The sequence below is a fragment of the Aotus nancymaae genome, unplaced genomic scaffold (assembly GCF_030222135.1).
Source record: "Aotus nancymaae isolate 86718 unplaced genomic scaffold, 86718_ANA_hifiasm-v0.15.2.pri h1tg000011l, whole genome shotgun sequence".
NCBI lineage: Eukaryota > Metazoa > Chordata > Mammalia > Primates > Aotidae > Aotus > Aotus nancymaae.
The window spans coordinates 20,466,997-20,484,470 of NW_026988422.1; the positions used below are offsets into that span (position 1 = coordinate 20,466,997).

Here is a 17,474-nt window from a genome sequence, read left to right on the forward strand (position 1 = left end):
CCACCCAATTTTAACTGATTTTCTGATCAGCTTGTGTCGGGTCAGTGGAGGGATCTTTGTGACAATATCTTCCTGGTACTAGAAGGCCTGGTACCTGGTACCATGTGTGATATGGAGCCGAGAGCTCAGACTCTGTGCTCACCCAGACCTGGATTCGAATCTCAGCTTCTCCACTTACCAGCTGTATGATCAGGAGGAAGTTATTTAACCTCTCTGAACTCTATATCCTCATGTGGAAATGGGAACCATAACAGTACCTACTTCAAAGAAGCAACTGTGAGTATAAAATAAAATAGCACACAGGAGATCACTAGCACAGGGACTGGAACCCAGTCAGTAATAATTTCCTTCCCTTAGTCAATTAGAGAATTTGGGAGAAGAATAGTTAGGGTGTTTCTACCTTCATGCCAGAGAAAATTTATGGCTAGCTTTTAGGAACAAAGTGGGCTACAGAATCAACAGTGGGCTTTTCACATCCATATCAGCTCATTCGACAACCCAACTGGGAGAGGCAGGTGCAAGGAAAGGGAAGCTCTGATAGACCAAGTGGCATGCCCAAGGCTCCGCAGCTGGGTGAAAATGTCAGAACTCAACTCCAGGTCTTCCGATTCCAAAATCTATACTCCTTCTTTGCCGCCACCATGGTTCCACCTTCTGAGAACCTGCTGTCTGCAGGCCATATTTCTCTGCTTTCCTTCTGTCGGCGCCACCCCATCACAGAGTCAGCATGCGGGAGGAGGTTTTGTCTGGTGGTTGAGGTGGTGCTGCCAAGACCAGACATCCTGACTTTGAATTCCAGCTGCTGGAATAGGTCCACTCCTGGTTAAGGTCCACTCCCCATCACCAAAGGAGCCTGGGAGACTAAAGTGATCGCAAAATGCCACCAGGTGCACCTACCCCTTAATAAAGAAAGGACAGTGTGTTAGGGAAACTGTAACCTGAACTGGGCAGGTTCACAGCAACCTGAGCTGGTGCCTCTGTGTCTGCACAGCTAAGAATACACCTAACAGGAACGTGTGGGGAATGCCTGGAGGTTAAAAGCAGGTTAAGGTCCCTGCCAAGAGGATTCACAGAGCCATACTTTTTCTGACTGTTTCATATTTGCTCTGAGCCCACCTCCCCACGCTTCCAGAAGCATAGCCCTGGTTGTTCCAGCACCACATAGGGGCACAGAAACAGGCCTGCCTGCCTGCGGGCTCTGCCCTGAGCTGTCACTTCTAGGGATGGAAGCTGGGTCCTCCCTGGACAGATATGGGTATGTTCAGGAGGGGGTAGGGGCCAGCAGCTCTCCAGCCACTCTCAGGACATCATAGCCCTGGGCGCCCATGCCTAGCACCCTCTGCCTGCTTTGACTTCAGCAATGCTGACCTGTGCCGAGCATGCACCAGCATGGGCAGAGGATCTTCTACCAAATAATATTTTTTAAACAATATTTTCCCTCATAGAACAGTTTTTCACACAGTGTACCTTCTCTCTATTACTTCACTCCGTCCTTACCATGTCCTGTGTGATAATGTTGGGGACTACTGCTTGCAGATGAGGGAACTGGGGCACGGAGAGGTTCAGTGTCTCAGGCTAGACAGCATGGCTTGTAAGCAGCAGGCTTGGGCCTTGGATCCAGGACTCCTGACCAGCCACCCAGGACTCTGTGTTGTACGATATGAGACATGCTCCTGTGCAGATTTGATTTCACTACCAATTCCCACCCACCCAACATTAGGCCTGGCTCCCTTGGGGGCTCCAGGGTAACTTAGCAAAGGAAGAAGCAGACCAGGAGCAGTGGCTCACATCTGTAATCCCAGCACTTTGGGAGGCCAAGGTGGGAGGATCTCTTGAGGACAGGAGTTTGAAACCAGCCTGGGCAACATAGTGAGACCCTGTCTCTACAAAAATTGTTTACAATTAGCCAGGCATGATGGTGCTCACCTGTAGTTCTCACTACTAGGGAGGCTGAGGTGAGAAAATTGGTTGAGCCCAGGAGTTTAAGGTACATGAGCTGATTGTGCCATTGTCTTCCTGCCTGGGCAACAGAGCAAGAACCTGTTTTTTTGTTTTTGTTTTTTTCATTCATGAGATATTTATTAAAATAACACGTTTAGGGAAAAAAATCAATACAATGTATACATCATTACTGAAAACTGTATACCATCACACAAAAAAGGATTTTATTTTGGGAAACTGTTTTCTAATTTACGGCAAGTTTTACTTTCAGAAATAAAACCACAGAACAACACAATCTAATTTAGTCTCAAAGGCTGGCATGCTGAGCAAGGAACGTTCTTACTCTTCGTAGGAGCTCCTTCTTTACACTGTCAGGTACCAGGGCTCTGCCTTTTGGAGTGATTTCAGCCACCAGGTCATCAACAGTAATGTGTTCTGGCCCTTTTTCTTTAATTACCTCTTTACAGTGTGACCTCAACTGACCCTTCCAGCCACATTCAATTAATTTAGCTCTTGGCAACTCTTTGAGGCATTCTCTTTCTCCAGTTTCTAACAACTTTTGGTTAATTGCTGCTCTCATCTGCGCTTCTTGGTTCATCTTGCTAACCACCATCACCACAGGCAAGGGCCGTCCCTTCCCAGTGACAAAATGACCCTTGCGCAGATGACCGTTACCTACCACAGAATCTTAGAAAACTTTCTTAATGATGCCTGCTAGCAAAGAAAGAAGTATTAATAATATAACATAGGGAACTCAGCCCTGATAATTAAATTCCAAAAGCTTATGTAAGTTAGCTATTTTTTCCACATTGCAAATATCATCCATTCCAGTTCAGCTCTTGCCCATCCCCATAACAATTGATATCCCATAGTAACAACTGAGAAGGAGAGACAGAGGGGTGTGGTGTCCGATGTCCTCCTCCGTGGAGGGGAAGCATGCAAGGCTCTTTTCTTCTCGTGGGTTCTTGGCATCTTGGCACCTTTTGGTGAGCCCTGTTACTAGCCCCAGGGAGTCCAGACGGGCCATAGCACTCCTCCAACTTAGTACTCAGTTCACCTGCATCAAGGTTATGTTCCCCTCCCCAAAATTAGCCCAAAAAATATGACAAATGAAGAAGTACAGGTAGAGGAGAGGCGAAGTGCAATGGCACCATCTCAGTTCACTGCAACCTCCAACTTCCGGGTTCAGGTGATTTCCTGCCTCAGCCTCTGAAGTAGCTGGGATTACAGGTGCCCGTCACCATGCCCGCCTAATTTTTATGTTTTTAGTAGAGATGGGGTTTCACCATGTTGGCCAGGCTGGTCTCAAACTCCTGACTTCAGGTGATCCGCCCACCTCCCAAAGTGCTAGAAGTACAGGCATGAGTCCCAAAGTGCTGGGATCACTGCGCCCAGCCTTATGAGTTAATTCTTTGTGTCTTAGTCTCTTTGTGCTACTATGACACAGTACCTGAGACTGGGTAACTTACAAAACTCGGAAATCTATTTTCCCACAGTTCTGGAGGCTGGGAAGTCCCAGATGAAGGCGCTGGCATTCCATGTCCATTAGGGTTGCACTCTGCTTCCAAGAAGGTGCTTTGCTGTTGCGTTCTCCAGAGGGGACAGACACTGTGTTCACACGCAGTTCACACACAGCAGAAAGTAAAAAAGGGCCTGCCTAGTTCCCTTGAGCCCTTCTATAAGGCACTATTTCGTTCATGATGGTAGAGGCTTCACGACTTAATCCCTTCCCCCAAAGGCCCCACCTCTCAATACTGCTGCACAGAGCATTCAGTTTAAACATGAATCTGGAGACGAGACAAACCTTCAAAGGATAGCTGCATATGACAGATGCTTTTTGGCTAAGATCACCCCACCATGAAAATGTCACCAAACAAGGGGAGTGAAACATTAGTATTACAAAATAACAAAAACTAACATTACTGAAGGCTTCCTAGGCACAGGCACTGTCCTGAGGGCTTCATACCTATTAACCCGTTTATTTCAGACCTCTAGGGTGTCTATTTCTATTGTCCCCAGTTTACACTTGGGAAAACTGAGGATCTGAGATTATAAATAATTGCTCCTGGGCACACAGCTAGTAAGAGACAGAGCCAAGATTCCCAACCTCACTGCTGCTCTCTGTGCCTTCTGCCCTTGGGCCCAGTCTCTGCTGTGCTTCGGTTTCCTAGCGCATCACAGCCTGGTGGAGTTTCACATGAAGGAACTGAGAAACAAGGACACCAACATCGAGGTTACCTTCCTTAGCAGTAACGTCACCTCCTCGGTTATGATCACCATGTACGTAAGTGTCCCACCTGGCTGACCCCTCCCCTTAGGAGTCGATTACCTTTTCATTTGACACACATGGACATCTCAGGTCAGGTACTGTGTGATTGCTGATGCATGAGTCCAGCCAGCTGGGCTGGGGGCAGCACCTACTGTAGATCCAGCCGCAGGCACGTGCTGGGAGCTGCTCAGTAGTAGGTCCAAGTATAGCAAATTCAGATGAGAGCAGGCAGGGCAGGCAGCAGGAATGGCATGTCCCAGCAGGTGGAGAGGACATAGGAATCAGGTCCCTGAGAGGAAACAGTGCTCGGGAATCCAGGCAGTATGAGTATCAGGGATGTCAGTAGGTAGGAGGGCCTCAGTCACTAGCCCAGGGAGGGCCAGCCAGAGCCTGGAGAGCACCCAGTCCTGGGAAAGGGGAGCAGTTCTAGGTCAGTTACCAGAAGAGAATCTGAGACACAGGGTCAGTCAGCAAATGAGTGCAAGCTGAAGGCCAGACTAGTGGCCAGGAGGGCTTAATGCTGGGTGATTCCTGGAACTGGGGCTGATCATTCCCTTCCCAAAAAAAGACTTGGGTTTAGGAACTGGTGGGACCACGCTTGAAGTGAGAGGGCAAAGAACCCCAACTGTAGGGAGCCACAGCCTGCAGGGGATAGGAAGTCAGCAGCCATGGTGCATGCTTCTTTAAAAAGCATCTGGTTACTTATTTACAAGCTAGCAGGAGGCACTGTCAGATAATGTCACTGTCTCAGTCAGGGTCCAGTCAGGAAACCAGAGATGGTCCAAGAGAAGGAATTTAGCAGAGCACACTCATTACAAGTGTGTTGGGTGAGCCGGAAAACTACAGGAGAGAGGAGAAAGCAATGCAGAGATTACTCACAACAGGAGCAATGAGCCACTACCGCCCTAGGGCTAGAGGGACAGAGCAGGGATGATGCTGGAAAAGTTGGGTCCACAGGGTAGGCTGCTTGGCAGGAGCTGAACCCATGGGAACTGCAGTCCTTCTGGAATCCCTGCCCAAAGCAGCCACCCACCTGAGCTTGCTTCCACTGGATTAGACCTCGCTGGAACCTGCTGGTGGGGGAAACTGCAGGGGAATAGATCAATCCAGAGCAAACAGAGAAATGACCAGTGCACAGACACGTAAATGTGTGAGAATGCCCTAAGAGTGACAGCATAGAAAACGGAGCCTGACAGAGGCTAAGGATATGATGAGCAGAAATTCCAAGGCTTTCCAGGAACTACCCAGGCCAGGTTTAGGGAGAATGGGACACCTTTGGTGTGTCTGGATCACAGATTTGGGGTTGTGGGGATGGTGTGAGGCTGGAGAGGCAAGTCGGGACCAGACTCTGCCAGGCCTTGAAGGACAGGTTTTTATTCTGAGAGTAGTTTGGAGGGCCACTGGGAGTTTTAAACAGGACAGTGATGAGATCAGATGTGAGTTTGGAGATATTTCTCAGGCTGGGATGTCGGACATGAACTCTGTTAGGAGGCGCTACAAGTTTCTGCTGGAAGGAGCGCACTTCTTCGCTCTCAAATCCCTGGCCACTAGCTGGGGTTCCTCCCGACTCACCCAAGGTCACTCAGCTAGGTACAGCCATTGGGATTGCAACACAGGCCTGCAGGTGCCCACGGGGCCTGGCAGATTTGTGACTGGCTATCAATTAGCCGAGTACCTTTCATTAGATCAGCTCAAGGTTGTGCTACTTCTAGAAAGGTGTTTTCCTAATCTTCTAGCCCATTGGTAGGTCCCGCAACACTGGCAAGAGTCACGGAAATGACCCACAACCCTGGCTGCATGTTAGAATCACCTGGAGAGCTTTAAAAAATAGACACCAGCTGGGCACGGTGGCGCATGCCTGTAATCCCAGCACTTTGGGAAGCTGAGGCGAGCGGATTACTTGAGGTCAGGAGTTCGAGACCAGCCTGACCAACGCGGAGAAACCCCGTCTCTACTAATAATACAAAAACTAGCTGAGCATAGTGTCAGGCACCTGTAATCCCAGCTACTCAGAAGGCTGAGACACGAGAATCGCTTGAACCTGGGAGGCGGAGGTTGCGGTGAGCTGAGACTGCGCCATTGCACTCCAGCCTAGGCAACAAGAGAGAAACTCCGTCCAAAACTAAACTAAACTAAACTAAACTGACTCCAAACACCCCCCCCCCCACACACACACACACAACCCCAGGGCTGTGCAGTGCCACCCTGCTGGGCTCCCTCCCTGATCCCCAACTCAACACCCTCAGGCTCTGCTGGCTGGGCTGTGCCTTGTACCCAGCATGAAGACTTTCCTCACTGAAAATCTCATGATTTTTTGCTTTTGTCTTGGGTACTTAGTACCTAGAGGGTACCACAGCCCTTTGGAAAGCACCCTGCTAGGCTGATCATTTCATGCTCACCCCTCATCTTTGTCTCATTCCAAGGTGGTGCCTGAATCTTTAAACAGATGGGGAATCTGAGAGGCAAAGCCGAGAGGGAGGATTAAGAGATAACTGGATGCCGTTTTCACTCTGAGCCTCCTAGGCTGAAATCAGTATGAACCAAACCCTGTGGTTCAAGTTCATAGCAGCATGTAGGAAAGCTGGGACTTACACCTGGTTGCTGTGTGACTCCACAGCCACCTTTCCACGTTAGGTAACTCGTCCAAAGCCGTGCAGCTGGAAAGACCAAACCTGGGTTCCACGCAGCTCTGTCTGCGCTTCATGATCTGTTTTCTTGTTGCTGTTTCCACCCACACATTCAAACCTAAGCCTAAAACAAAGTAGCTCTTACACAAATTCTTTGAAAAGAAATGTCCTAAAAGAGGTTTCTACTTCTGGGTAATTGGATCTGAAAGTGAAGGTCTCCTCCAGCTGGGAATCCAAGAATGAGGAACAGTTTTTCCAGATACGAAAATCCAAGAGCGACTATTTTGCTGCAGTGTCCACCTGTTCACTCTAAAAAATCAACAACTACTTTCTTGGTCATACTCAAAGCTGTAGGTGTGGGGCAGAGGGGCTGGTGAGGGTGACACAAAGGACTGTGGTAAGGAACCAACCCCCTGGTGCCTGACAGCCAACCCGTGCCACCAGCAGAGCCCCAGCAGAGCCAAAGCAGAAGTACAGGCAGTCAGTGCTGCCGTCATTTACTTTCCTTTTCCTCATTTCTTGCAGCCCTAAGCAGCAATGGCAGGGGAAAGGAATCATAGCCCATGCCACCCCACAGTGCCGGATAAACCAAGTGAAATTCAAGTTGCGGTCTTCCAGTCGAGTTTGGAAAAAAGACTGGACTACCGTTGTTGGGAAGTTCTGCACCGCTCCTTTGCCTGTCCATGACAGGTAAGCCCCAGCATCCACCTCCGCCCCAGACACACACACACATCAAGGACCAATCCTGGCCATAGACGGGCTGCCCGCTGAGGTTCAATCCCGTGATGGTGATTATCATCTTAGAAGCAGAGATGATAGAGTTTTCCAGAACCCAGGGTTTTCCAGAACCTCCTGTGGGACCATCTTGGGTTGGGGAAACTCCACCGTATTTATTCTACATATTTGGTTTCTATGTAAGATTTTATTAGAACAAAGTTTTCTTGTTGCATATTTTCTCCTCCGTGTCCTCCACTCCAAACGTGTCATGGGTCACATTCATGGGTGTGGATCCAGAATTCACATCCCCTCTCCCTTCCTCTAAAGGCATTTATGTCATCAGCCTTACCACCCCTGGGCACTTGGACCACAGGAACTGGCTTTTAATTGTAGGTGGTTGCAGACTTCTTTCAGCAGACATCATGGGAACTCAAAAGCCACACAATGCCAAGCCCTGTCTCCTGACCAACCAAGAACCTGCTCTCTTATTGCTCTTCTCTTACAGTAAAAAGACGGTCTGCTTACCTGAACCAGTGGACTTACAAGCAAGTGTGACTGTTTCTCATAATCTGAAGATAGCCTGTGTATAGTTTAACCTGGGCAAGACACATGTCCCTGCATTTTTTCTCTTAGGGAGGTGTGATGAGGGATGTGTGCGTGCAGCTTATGGTAGACTATTACTACTAAGGAGAAAGGCAAAGCCCTTTCTTATTTTCCCCATAATTAGCTATCCCGGAGGGGAGGAAGAACTCGTTTGACAGAACTTGGTTTCCATTGCTCATCTTCTGTACATACCCATTTGAGCTTTCCTATGCATACTTAACTGCAGTTGCTCCGTCTGCTTGGGCATCTGTACTTAGGATTCAATAGAAACATTTATAGAATAAAGAATTTTTAAAAAATAAAACTTCATGGAGTACCTGAAACATTTAATTATTTTACTTGAATGGAATTCTGTTACCTACAAAAAGTTGCGATTTATACTCTGTGGGATTGGAGAAAACAGTATTGCATTATCTCTATTAAAATAGCAACTGAAAGAAGTATTTGGAACAAGAGAGGGGATGAAGTGTGGGGAGGAAGACTGCACCGTTTACCAACCCTGACCATTACCTCCTCTGGCTATCTGGAAGGTTTGAGAGATCAGAGAGATCTTGGGGAATACAGGTAGATTTCTTCTGGATTAGTGTTTCCCTAACTTTGATCTTTGTAAATAAACTTATATCAGCCACATCCCAGCAAAAAACAGATTGTGTGCTCAGTCTGGGTTATTTGAGAAGAATTTAACAAAAGGGCTATTTGCAATAGTATTTCGTGGGGAAACTACAGGGATAATGCAGTTCCCTGAAGCTAGTGGCAGTAGAAGCTGCTACTACCCTAGCCCTGAAGAGGTCAGAGAAGGAGGGGAAGCACCAGTGGCTGCAGACCTGCAGTGGAGGGACACAGCCAGCCAGCAGCAACTCCGCAGGGAGGGAGCAGGAGCACAGATTCTCTGACTCCACTCTTCCTCCTCCCCCACTTTCCTGCTAGTGCTCCCCATTAAGGACCCCCAACAGAAGCCAGAGGGCAAATAACACATTGACATGGCATCAACAGGCCCAGGGCATAGAGCAGGACAGAGAAGGGTGTAGAGAGGATGGGAAGCGGGTGGAGAACTAATAGATATGGCACAAGCCTTCACCGTCTTCACAAATCCAGGTTCCCCCTGGATTCTTTTATTCTTTAAATTCACATTTTAAAAAAACATAAATAAATGTGCTTTAAAAGGAAACCACTGACTTGCTGATTCACTCTCCACAATAAAGACTGGGAGAAGGATGTAAGCAACAGGCCAAGTCAGCCAGGGCACCAGGAGACAGAGCTTCAGCCTTCGTCCAGGCCTTGGAAATGCAACCAAAAGGACAGGTGAGGCTCACAAAGATGCTTAACTGTCTGCATGATCGCAGTCATGTCTAAAGAATGCACACGTTCCCTACTAGGTAGGCTTGCAGTTTTCTATTTTCCCTTAAGCCAAAAACGCTTCTTTCCTTTACTCCCTCTCTTTACTCCACCAAGGTTCCTCCCTAGCTGTATTACCTAGCTCTCATCCTGAGCTGTATCACGCTGCGCTTCCAATTGCCTTCCTGGGAGACACTGCTTAGCAAATACTTCTTCCTTAGTTTTCCCTACTGCTCGTTGCTTGTTTTTCCAAATGCGTATTACATTTCTGTGATGAAAATCATATTGTGGGCCAGGCACGGTGGCTCATGCCTGTAATACCAGCCCTTCGGGAGGCCAAGGCACTTGAGGTCAGGAGTTGAAGATCAGTCTGGCCAACGTGGTGAAACCCTGTCTCTACTAAAAATACAAAAAAAAAAAAAACTAGCTGGAAATTAGCCAGGTGTGGTGGCACACACCTGTAATCCCAGCTACTCGGGAGACTGAGGCAGGAGAATCCCTTGAACCCAGGAGGCAGAGGTTGCATTGAGCTGAGATTGTGCCACTGCACTTCAGCCTGGGAGACAGAATGAGATTCAGTCTCAAAAAAAAAAATTATACTTTGTGATGCTGATGTTAACTAGTGTTAAACTGACCCAATCTGTTTTTCAGTGGCCTCACACTTTCCGTTCTGCTTTTGACCATAGCCCTGTGTTTCTTTGCTAATATTGTCTTATTTTTAAACACTGTTAGACTCTCTCACATGTTATTTTGCTCCCAGTCAGAAACTTTGGATTATTACCTTACATGGAAAAACCAGTTTCTCTATTCATAAATTAATCCTAGAAACAAATACAATGAGACCATTGTAATGTTTAGCATTCCAACTAGATACTATGGTCTGATGCAGGCTCAAAGCCCTGGGCCTGTTTTTTCCTGTTTTTTTTTTTTTCCTTTCATATTAAGGAGGCAACATTTTTTCTTTATTAAAGAGGAAAAATGTACAAGTATGTGAGAGTTGTTAAAAACGTATCAACACTGAGTGGAGGCTTTTTTAATGTGTAATCGGTGGCTGGAAAGAATATAAAACACGTGTAACTGTCTATGAGATGGAATGTTGTTTAATGCTGGGTCCCTGTGGTACCTAAAATCATCCAGGTCCACACTTTGGGAAACACAGTTTTAAGTAGCGGGGGATGTCTGTGGGGTTATGAAAAAGGGAGCGCTAACACGGAACTCTGCTCAATGGCAGAGCAAAAGCAGAGCTTGGGTCTCCCTTCCACGCCCACTTTGCTCACTCTGCTGCAGTCTTTTCATGAACAGAGAATATTACAGAACTAATTCAGTTCAACAGGCGGATTCACCACCAAATGCAAGATACACTGCCGAAAGACACAGAGTCATGTGACCTTGGAATAGCCATGCAACAAAAACATCCAACATCGCACAGCTTTTTACTATGTTCCGGGCACTGTTCTGAGTGTTTCATATGTATTAACATATTTTATCCTCTCAGCGAGCCTATGAAATACATGCTATTATTATCCCACTTTACAGATAAAGCAACCAAGAGGCTGAAGAACTTTCAAGACCACAGGTCTAGTAAGTAAAGGAGCCATTATTCAAATGCCAGCTCCAGCCCCAGAGCCAGGTGATTCTTCACCACTCTAGCCAGACTCAGAAACACAACCGAGAAGTCCTGCCTATCGGTCCACAATGCAGCCCTGTGGGACTGGCTATGTAATTTGCAGGATCCAATGCAAAACAAAAATACAGGCTCCTATTCAAAAAGTTGAGAATTTCAAGATGGTGACAGCAGAGCACGAAACCAAGTGTGGGGCCTGCATGGTGCCGTGTCCGGTGTACAGGTCGCGTGCCCAGTGCAGCTCACTGTGAAACAGACAAACTTCAGTTGACTAAGGAAGAAGGTTGTAAGCGATGAAAAAAAGGTTATAAGGGTGCTAGCGTTTCTTATAGAAAATATTCAGACCTGGCCAGGTGCTGCGGCTCATGCCTGTAATCCCAACAGCTTGGGAGGCCAAGTCAGGCAGATCACCTGAGGTCAGGAGTTTGAGACCAGCTTGGTCAACATAGTGAAATCCTGTCTCTATTAAAAATACAAAAAATTAGCTGGGTGTGGTGGCGGGTGCCTGTAATCCCAGTTACTTGGGAGTCTGAGGCAGGAGAATCCCTTGAACTTGGAAGGCGGAGGTTGCGGTGAGCCAAGACTATGCCATTGCACTCTAGCCTGGGCAACAAGAGTGAAACTTTGTCTCAAAAAAAAAAAAAGAAAGAAAGAAAAGAAAAGATTCAGACCCCAGGGGACATTCCTCTATTAACCATCACTAAATTTCCAGATGAATGATGTTTAAGGTTCCTCTGCCCTTTCTACACTAGATGTTGTGGGAGCTTGGTTCTCACTGACACAGCTTGGTGACAGGTAGGAGAGAGCCCATCTTCAGCAGCATTTTGGAATGCTGTACTCAACGTCTGGAGCACAAGATGCCAGGGAGAGAATGGGATGGGTTGATGAGGGAGAAAATGACTTCCCATCCTCTTTCAAGGTCTGATGATCCACACTTTGAGAACAGACGTAGGAAAGACCTTCCACTCCTCTCACAGCTGGTGTCCTACAGCTGTGAGATTTTCTAGTGACTGCAGAGTGGTTAACAGCAAAGGGGACAGGTGTACTCACTCTCAATAGCAGGGCTGGCTGCATCAACGGAAGGAGAAAGAGGTGAAGCAGAAGGACAGGGGAGAGGAGAGAAGAGATGGAAGCATGGATGGAGGTGACTGCAGTCAGATAAACAGTTTGGCACACAACCCCAGTGCTCCATAAAGTCCTGTGCAGACTCTGTGAGTTCACAATAGTTTCCCTTGTCAGCAGCTCACAAATCAATATTTGCCTTGATTACAAATATTCTCGTGAAAAATCAAGCCCTTGGCCATCAGGGACTTTGTCTCGTCTGTTGTTGTACTCCAAGTACCTAGCATACAGTAGCTTCGCAAATATTTGTCAGAAAATGAATAAATAAGTGGTCCTGGAAAGTATTTTCACAACTAAGGCTTAATCATTGGCATAATTCACTAGTGACGCCATCTCAGCATTGGCTTTTCTTTCGTTTTTCAGTAATTTAGTGTCTTCACTTGTTGCAGATGTATTCAGATTTTCTTTTTCTCTTGAGTCAATTTCAGTAACTTGTACCTTTCTTGGAATTGTCCATTTTATTTAAGTTATCTAGTTTGTTGGCGCACAATTGTTTGTGATATTCTTTTAGAATTCTTTTCATTTCTATAAGGTCAGTAATTATGTCTCCTCTCTTATTCCTGATTTTAATAATTTTAGTCTTCTCTCTTTTTTTTCTTGGTAAGTCTAGCTAAAGATTTGACAATTTCATTGATCTTTTCAAAGAACCAACTTTGGTTTTCTATTCTCTAGTGTGATAGTTGCTACTCTAATCTTTATTGTCTTTCTCGACCAAATATGATTCCACATCATTTTTAAAAACAGCAAAAGCCACAAATCTGCCTTGACTCTTGATATTGCCTCTGCTCTGCCAGTCTTCCTTGAGGCAGCAGATCTTTCATCACCTACTGCCCAAAAAGGATAGAGTCATAGGGTCACAGACAATTCTTGGAAAAAATTACATTAACATATCAAAATGATATTCGGCTGCATATGTATAACTTATCTTCACTCTTGGATCACAAAGATCTATTTCAGAGACAAATTCGGAGTGGAATTTTCCTTAACATTATCCTCAACAGAATCTGAAGTATAGAATATACTCATTTTCTCACTCAGATCCTGAGACCTCAGTGGTTGTTTACCAGATATCCTCCCTTGGAATTCCTAAAGGAACACCATTGTCTTAAAAATCATATTCCTCAGGCCGGGCGCGGTGGCTCAAACCTGTAATCCCAGCACTTTGGGAGGCCGAGGCGGGTGGATCACGAGGTCAAGAGATCGAGACCATCCTGGTCAACATGGTGAAACCCCGTCTCTACTAATACAAAAAATTAGCTGGGCACGGTGGCGCGTGCCTGTAATCCCAGCTACTCAGGAGGCTGAGGCAGGAGAATTGCCTGAACCCAGGAGGCGGAGGTTGCGGTGAGCCGAGATCGTGCCATTGCACTCCAGCCTGGGTATCAAGAGCGAAACTCTGTCTCAAAAAAAAAAAAAAAAAAAAAAAAAAAAATCATATTCCTCAGGTCAGAAGGCTAGAGTGCTCTGGTACATTCCTCAACCCCTGGGCGAGTGAACGTTACCACCTGCGCTCCATCTCCTGTCAGATCAGCTGTGGCGTTAGATTCTAGGAGTGTGAACCCTATTGTGATCTGTGCATGCAAGGGATCCAGGTTGTGTGCTCCTTATGAGAATCTAATACCTGATGATCTGAGGTAAAACAGTTTCATCCTGAAACCATCCCCCTCACCACCTCTCCCATACTGCACTGGTCCGTGGAAAAATTATCTTCCACAAAACCATCCCTGGTGCCAAAAACATTGGAGACCACTGCTCTGGTAGATGCCTAGTCATTTTGAGGTGTCTCTCTCTTTTTTTTTTTTTTAGGTAGACAGAAAGTAGGATTTATTGTTGGGCATTAGGAGGGACAGCATAGTGGAAGCCCTCATGAGTGCAGAGCCCACCACTTGTACAGAGAGCCACCACTGGGGATGTACTTGACCCTGCAGCCATCTGGAATGAGCCATTTCTCAGCCACCATGTCTTAAAATTCATCCGCATCGAACTTGGTAATGCCCCACTTCAAGATGTGGATCTTCTGGTGGAACTCGACCTTGGCCTTGCGTAGGGCCTCAGTCACATGATCCTTGTTCTGCAGCTTGGTGTGGACGGACATGACAACTCGGTCAATGTGAACCCTGGCCACAGTGCCCTGGGGCTTTCCAAAGGCACCTTACGTGCCTATTTGGAGTCTGCCAACCCCAGCACAAGACAACATCTTGTTGATGTGGATGACGGGGAAGGGGTGGAGCTGCGCTCAGATATGAAAGCTGTCTTTGCCACAACTTTTTATCATGTACTTATTGGCACAAATTTGGGCAGCCCCCAGGGCTTCAGAGGAGAGCACTTCATATTCATCTGACACCATGTGGCCACAGAGAGGAAACTCATCCACTTTTACCTTTTTCACCCCAGGTCAAAGATGCGAATCTTAGCATCAGGAATACCTCGGAAGAAGCGAGGCTTTGAGTCATTCTTACAATACTGGTAACACCAGGTCGGGCAGCAGCCCTTGGTGACACCAGGATCTTCAGTAGCACACCAGAGGAAAAGAGCTTGGAGTGTCTTTTGAGCTTAAGAGTCATCCCTTTCTCTAAGAACTGACCCCCATCTAGAAGATGGGCAGCCCAAATTGTACTGCATGACCCTGTCCTCAGACCCAGCTGAATGGACCAGAAGTAGACACCTGACTTATTCTGGACAAGATAGATTTCCTTCCTGAAAGTCTGAAATTATACTAAGAGGCAGTTGTGCTTCTCTGCTGGTGGTTGGAACTGTTCCATATGAACTCAGGAGCTGAGGACGAACATATTCCACCAAGAGAACAGAGAAACGGGGAAGACTGCTCTGTTAGAGAACAGAAACATTTTGTAGTTCTCCTAAGAGAAACAGAAATAGAAGATGGTGACTCGGTCCCTGATGGCTTTCTGTTTTCCCTGATGGCTTTCTGATCTAGTCCCATATTAAAATGTCCTGACATTCCTGACCTTGAATTCCATAAGGCCCCACTGTATCCTTATGATAAGTTCTCCTTTGCTTCATCATCATTATCAACATCATCAACATTATCAACAAAAAAGATAACACTTCCCGAGCATTTAGTGTGTGCCAGGTAAACTTTCAATTACCTTGCACAAATTATCTTATTTAATCCTCCCAATAAATCCATGTATTACTTCATTTTACATATGAGGAAACAGGGACAAGGAAATTAAGTAACCTGCCCAGTACAGTTAGCAATGGATAAAATCAGGATTCACACCAAGGCCGTCTGACTTCAGAATCTGAGCTCTAATCACCATGTTATACAGTTTAGCCTGATCACGTCAGTTTCTAGCACTTGCAACCAAGATGTATTCGATAAATAGGGCTCCTCAATCTGGCCCTACTCTGCCTAACTAAAATTATCTGCCATTTTCCCCTGTGTGCTGAAGCCAGTCTAAAACATACTGTGGTCAATGTCACCTCCATGCCTTTGCTCCTGCTCCTTCCCATCCCCTCAGCTTTTATATTCTATCCATAATTCAGGGTCCACTTCCAGTTCTATCTCCTACAGGGGACCTGGTCACCCATATGTCCTATCAGTCAGTATCTATGCTGCCTTGCAATGGTGGTTAATAGCTTATTGCATGTATGTCAGGCTTCTATGATGAGATTGTAAAGTCTTTAAAAGCAGGGGCTATGTTTTCTTTTTCTCTGTGTGCCCAAAACACTGTAATTCATTGTAAGCATGCAATAAAACTCCTTGAATTGAATTAAAGACAGTAATCTTAGTGGCATGGACAAAGGCAGGGAGAGAAGGTCAGGTACAGAGAGGTTTAACTTTAAAGGAGGGCTTAATGTCTTTTCATAAGTGTCAAAAATGGCCTTCATGTACTCATCTTGTTTTAAAATTTTATGTATCAATATTACACTTTAAAAGCTCTAAATCTGTAGGAAAAAGAATATTGTGTTGAAACATAAATCTTCTGTAATTGCTGAATTCTCACCCAGCCCTTGATCTCTTTGCTGAGTGGTCCCAAGTTTGACACTCTGAAAGTGACATACACTGCTCCCCATGGCCTCAAACACATCTCTGATCTCACACCTGGGCATACCCCAATCCCTGGGATGACCATCACAACTCCCCACTGCCTCACCATCTCAGAGGAGGTAGGTTTCTTCTCCTTAAGAAAAACGTGGGGGTGATGAGAGTATCCCAGTGCCTGAGTCCTCCTATGCCTTAGGAAGGCCTTGGAATCCTCTCTGATCCTTAACATTCACCATTATCTATTGAAACAACTGTTTGCATTACGTGTCTACTCAGTGAGCTGACAATAGTCTAAATTCAATCCATCCAAAAGCAAATCAACATCTTCCCCAAAGTTGTTCCTCCTTTTTTTTTTAAGGTAATAGCTACCACTATGATCCAATCATTCAGGCTTGAAGCCTGAGTCATCTTTGACTCAGAACATCACAGTGCTAAAAAAATTTTTTAAGCCATTTGCCTCCTTCCCCCCAATATATGATTTATACTTAGACTCTGTCTCTCAATTTCTTAAAATGTGTCTGAGATCTGTCCCTTCCTGTCTATTCGCCCTCATAAGGCTCCGGTTTTTGGCACCAACCCCTGAACTACTCTCTTTTCCTGCTGGTTTGAATAGGGAGAGAAGCAAAAGAAAACTGGAAAGTGTAACTAGAAGTCTCTAAAATCCCAACCGTTAACCTTACCCTTGCCAAAAGGGACACATGAATTGTCCTACTGGCAGCTAACAGCCGAGTTTAACCAACATTTAAGAATTGCCAACTAAATGTCATACATGTGGCCCTGTGTGAGGTGCTGGGCCACAGTGGTAAGACTTCCATAGCCCTCAAGTGCCTAGCCAGGGATGAGAGCTGAGGAGGGTGGTACCAGAGGACGCTGCAAATGTCCTGAAGGGGACTGGTCAATGCTGAGAGCGAGGTGAAGGCCAGGAGAGTGTGGGTAGGCAGAGGACATGTGTACTGGGTTTGAGGGATGATAGGATTTCAGGCCTGAGGGCTGAGGGGTGGAGGGCAACTCCAGGCTATTAAGCAAAGGCTCAGTTTACAGGCTGAACTAATCCGATTCGTGTGCTGTGTCCTGGGCTCCCCCATGGCAGTCACACAATCATGTGGCAGTTGGTGATCATGTGTTAGATAAGGACACTTACAGGAAGGGTGATATCAGAGAAGTGAACCAGCATTCTGAATGTGACATACACTGCTCCCCACAGTCTCATAATTCCCAGGTAAATTT

The 17,474-nt window shown here is 46.2% G+C and overlaps 3 protein-coding genes and 1 pseudogene across 5 annotated transcripts in view; 1 reads left to right on the forward strand and 3 right to left on the reverse strand.

The window, feature by feature from the left end:
• PLA1A (phospholipase A1 member A) overlaps positions 1 to 16,365 on the forward strand; it is a 40,103-nt gene extending 23,738 nt beyond the window's left edge. Inside the window, exons 9-12 of one of the 3 annotated variants that reach the window (XR_001109185.3) lie at positions 4,113 to 4,225; positions 7,363 to 7,527; positions 8,060 to 9,459; positions 14,633 to 16,365. Coding sequence is in view for 1 of the 3 variants with exons in the window: in XM_012463941.3 (XP_012319364.1) it covers positions 4,113 to 4,221; positions 7,363 to 7,527; positions 8,060 to 8,144 (359 nt within the window). In the remaining 2 variants the exon portion in view is untranslated. Of the gene's footprint in view, positions 1 to 4,112; positions 4,226 to 7,362; positions 7,528 to 8,059; positions 9,627 to 14,632 lie in introns of those variants that run through there. The other 2 variants (XR_010342004.1, XM_012463941.3) reach the window with 2 other exon arrangements.
• On the reverse strand, positions 2,048 to 4,261 carry LOC105725026 (transcription and mRNA export factor ENY2-like). The gene has a single exon (XM_064374664.1). It carries the CDS (start codon positions 2,552 to 2,554, stop codon positions 2,249 to 2,251), a length of 306 nt encoding a protein of 101 aa, XP_064230734.1. The 5' UTR covers positions 2,555 to 4,261; the 3' UTR covers positions 2,048 to 2,248.
• The window catches only part of POPDC2 (popeye domain containing 2), a 36,260-nt gene continuing 23,313 nt past the window's right edge, over positions 4,528 to 17,474 (reverse strand). Inside the window, exon 4 of the mRNA XM_064374662.1 lies at positions 4,528 to 4,617. The gene's annotated coding sequence lies outside the window, so the exon portion shown is untranslated. The remainder of the gene's footprint in view (positions 4,618 to 17,474) is intronic.
• Positions 13,685 to 14,697, reverse strand: LOC135274220 (large ribosomal subunit protein uL16-like; annotated as a pseudogene).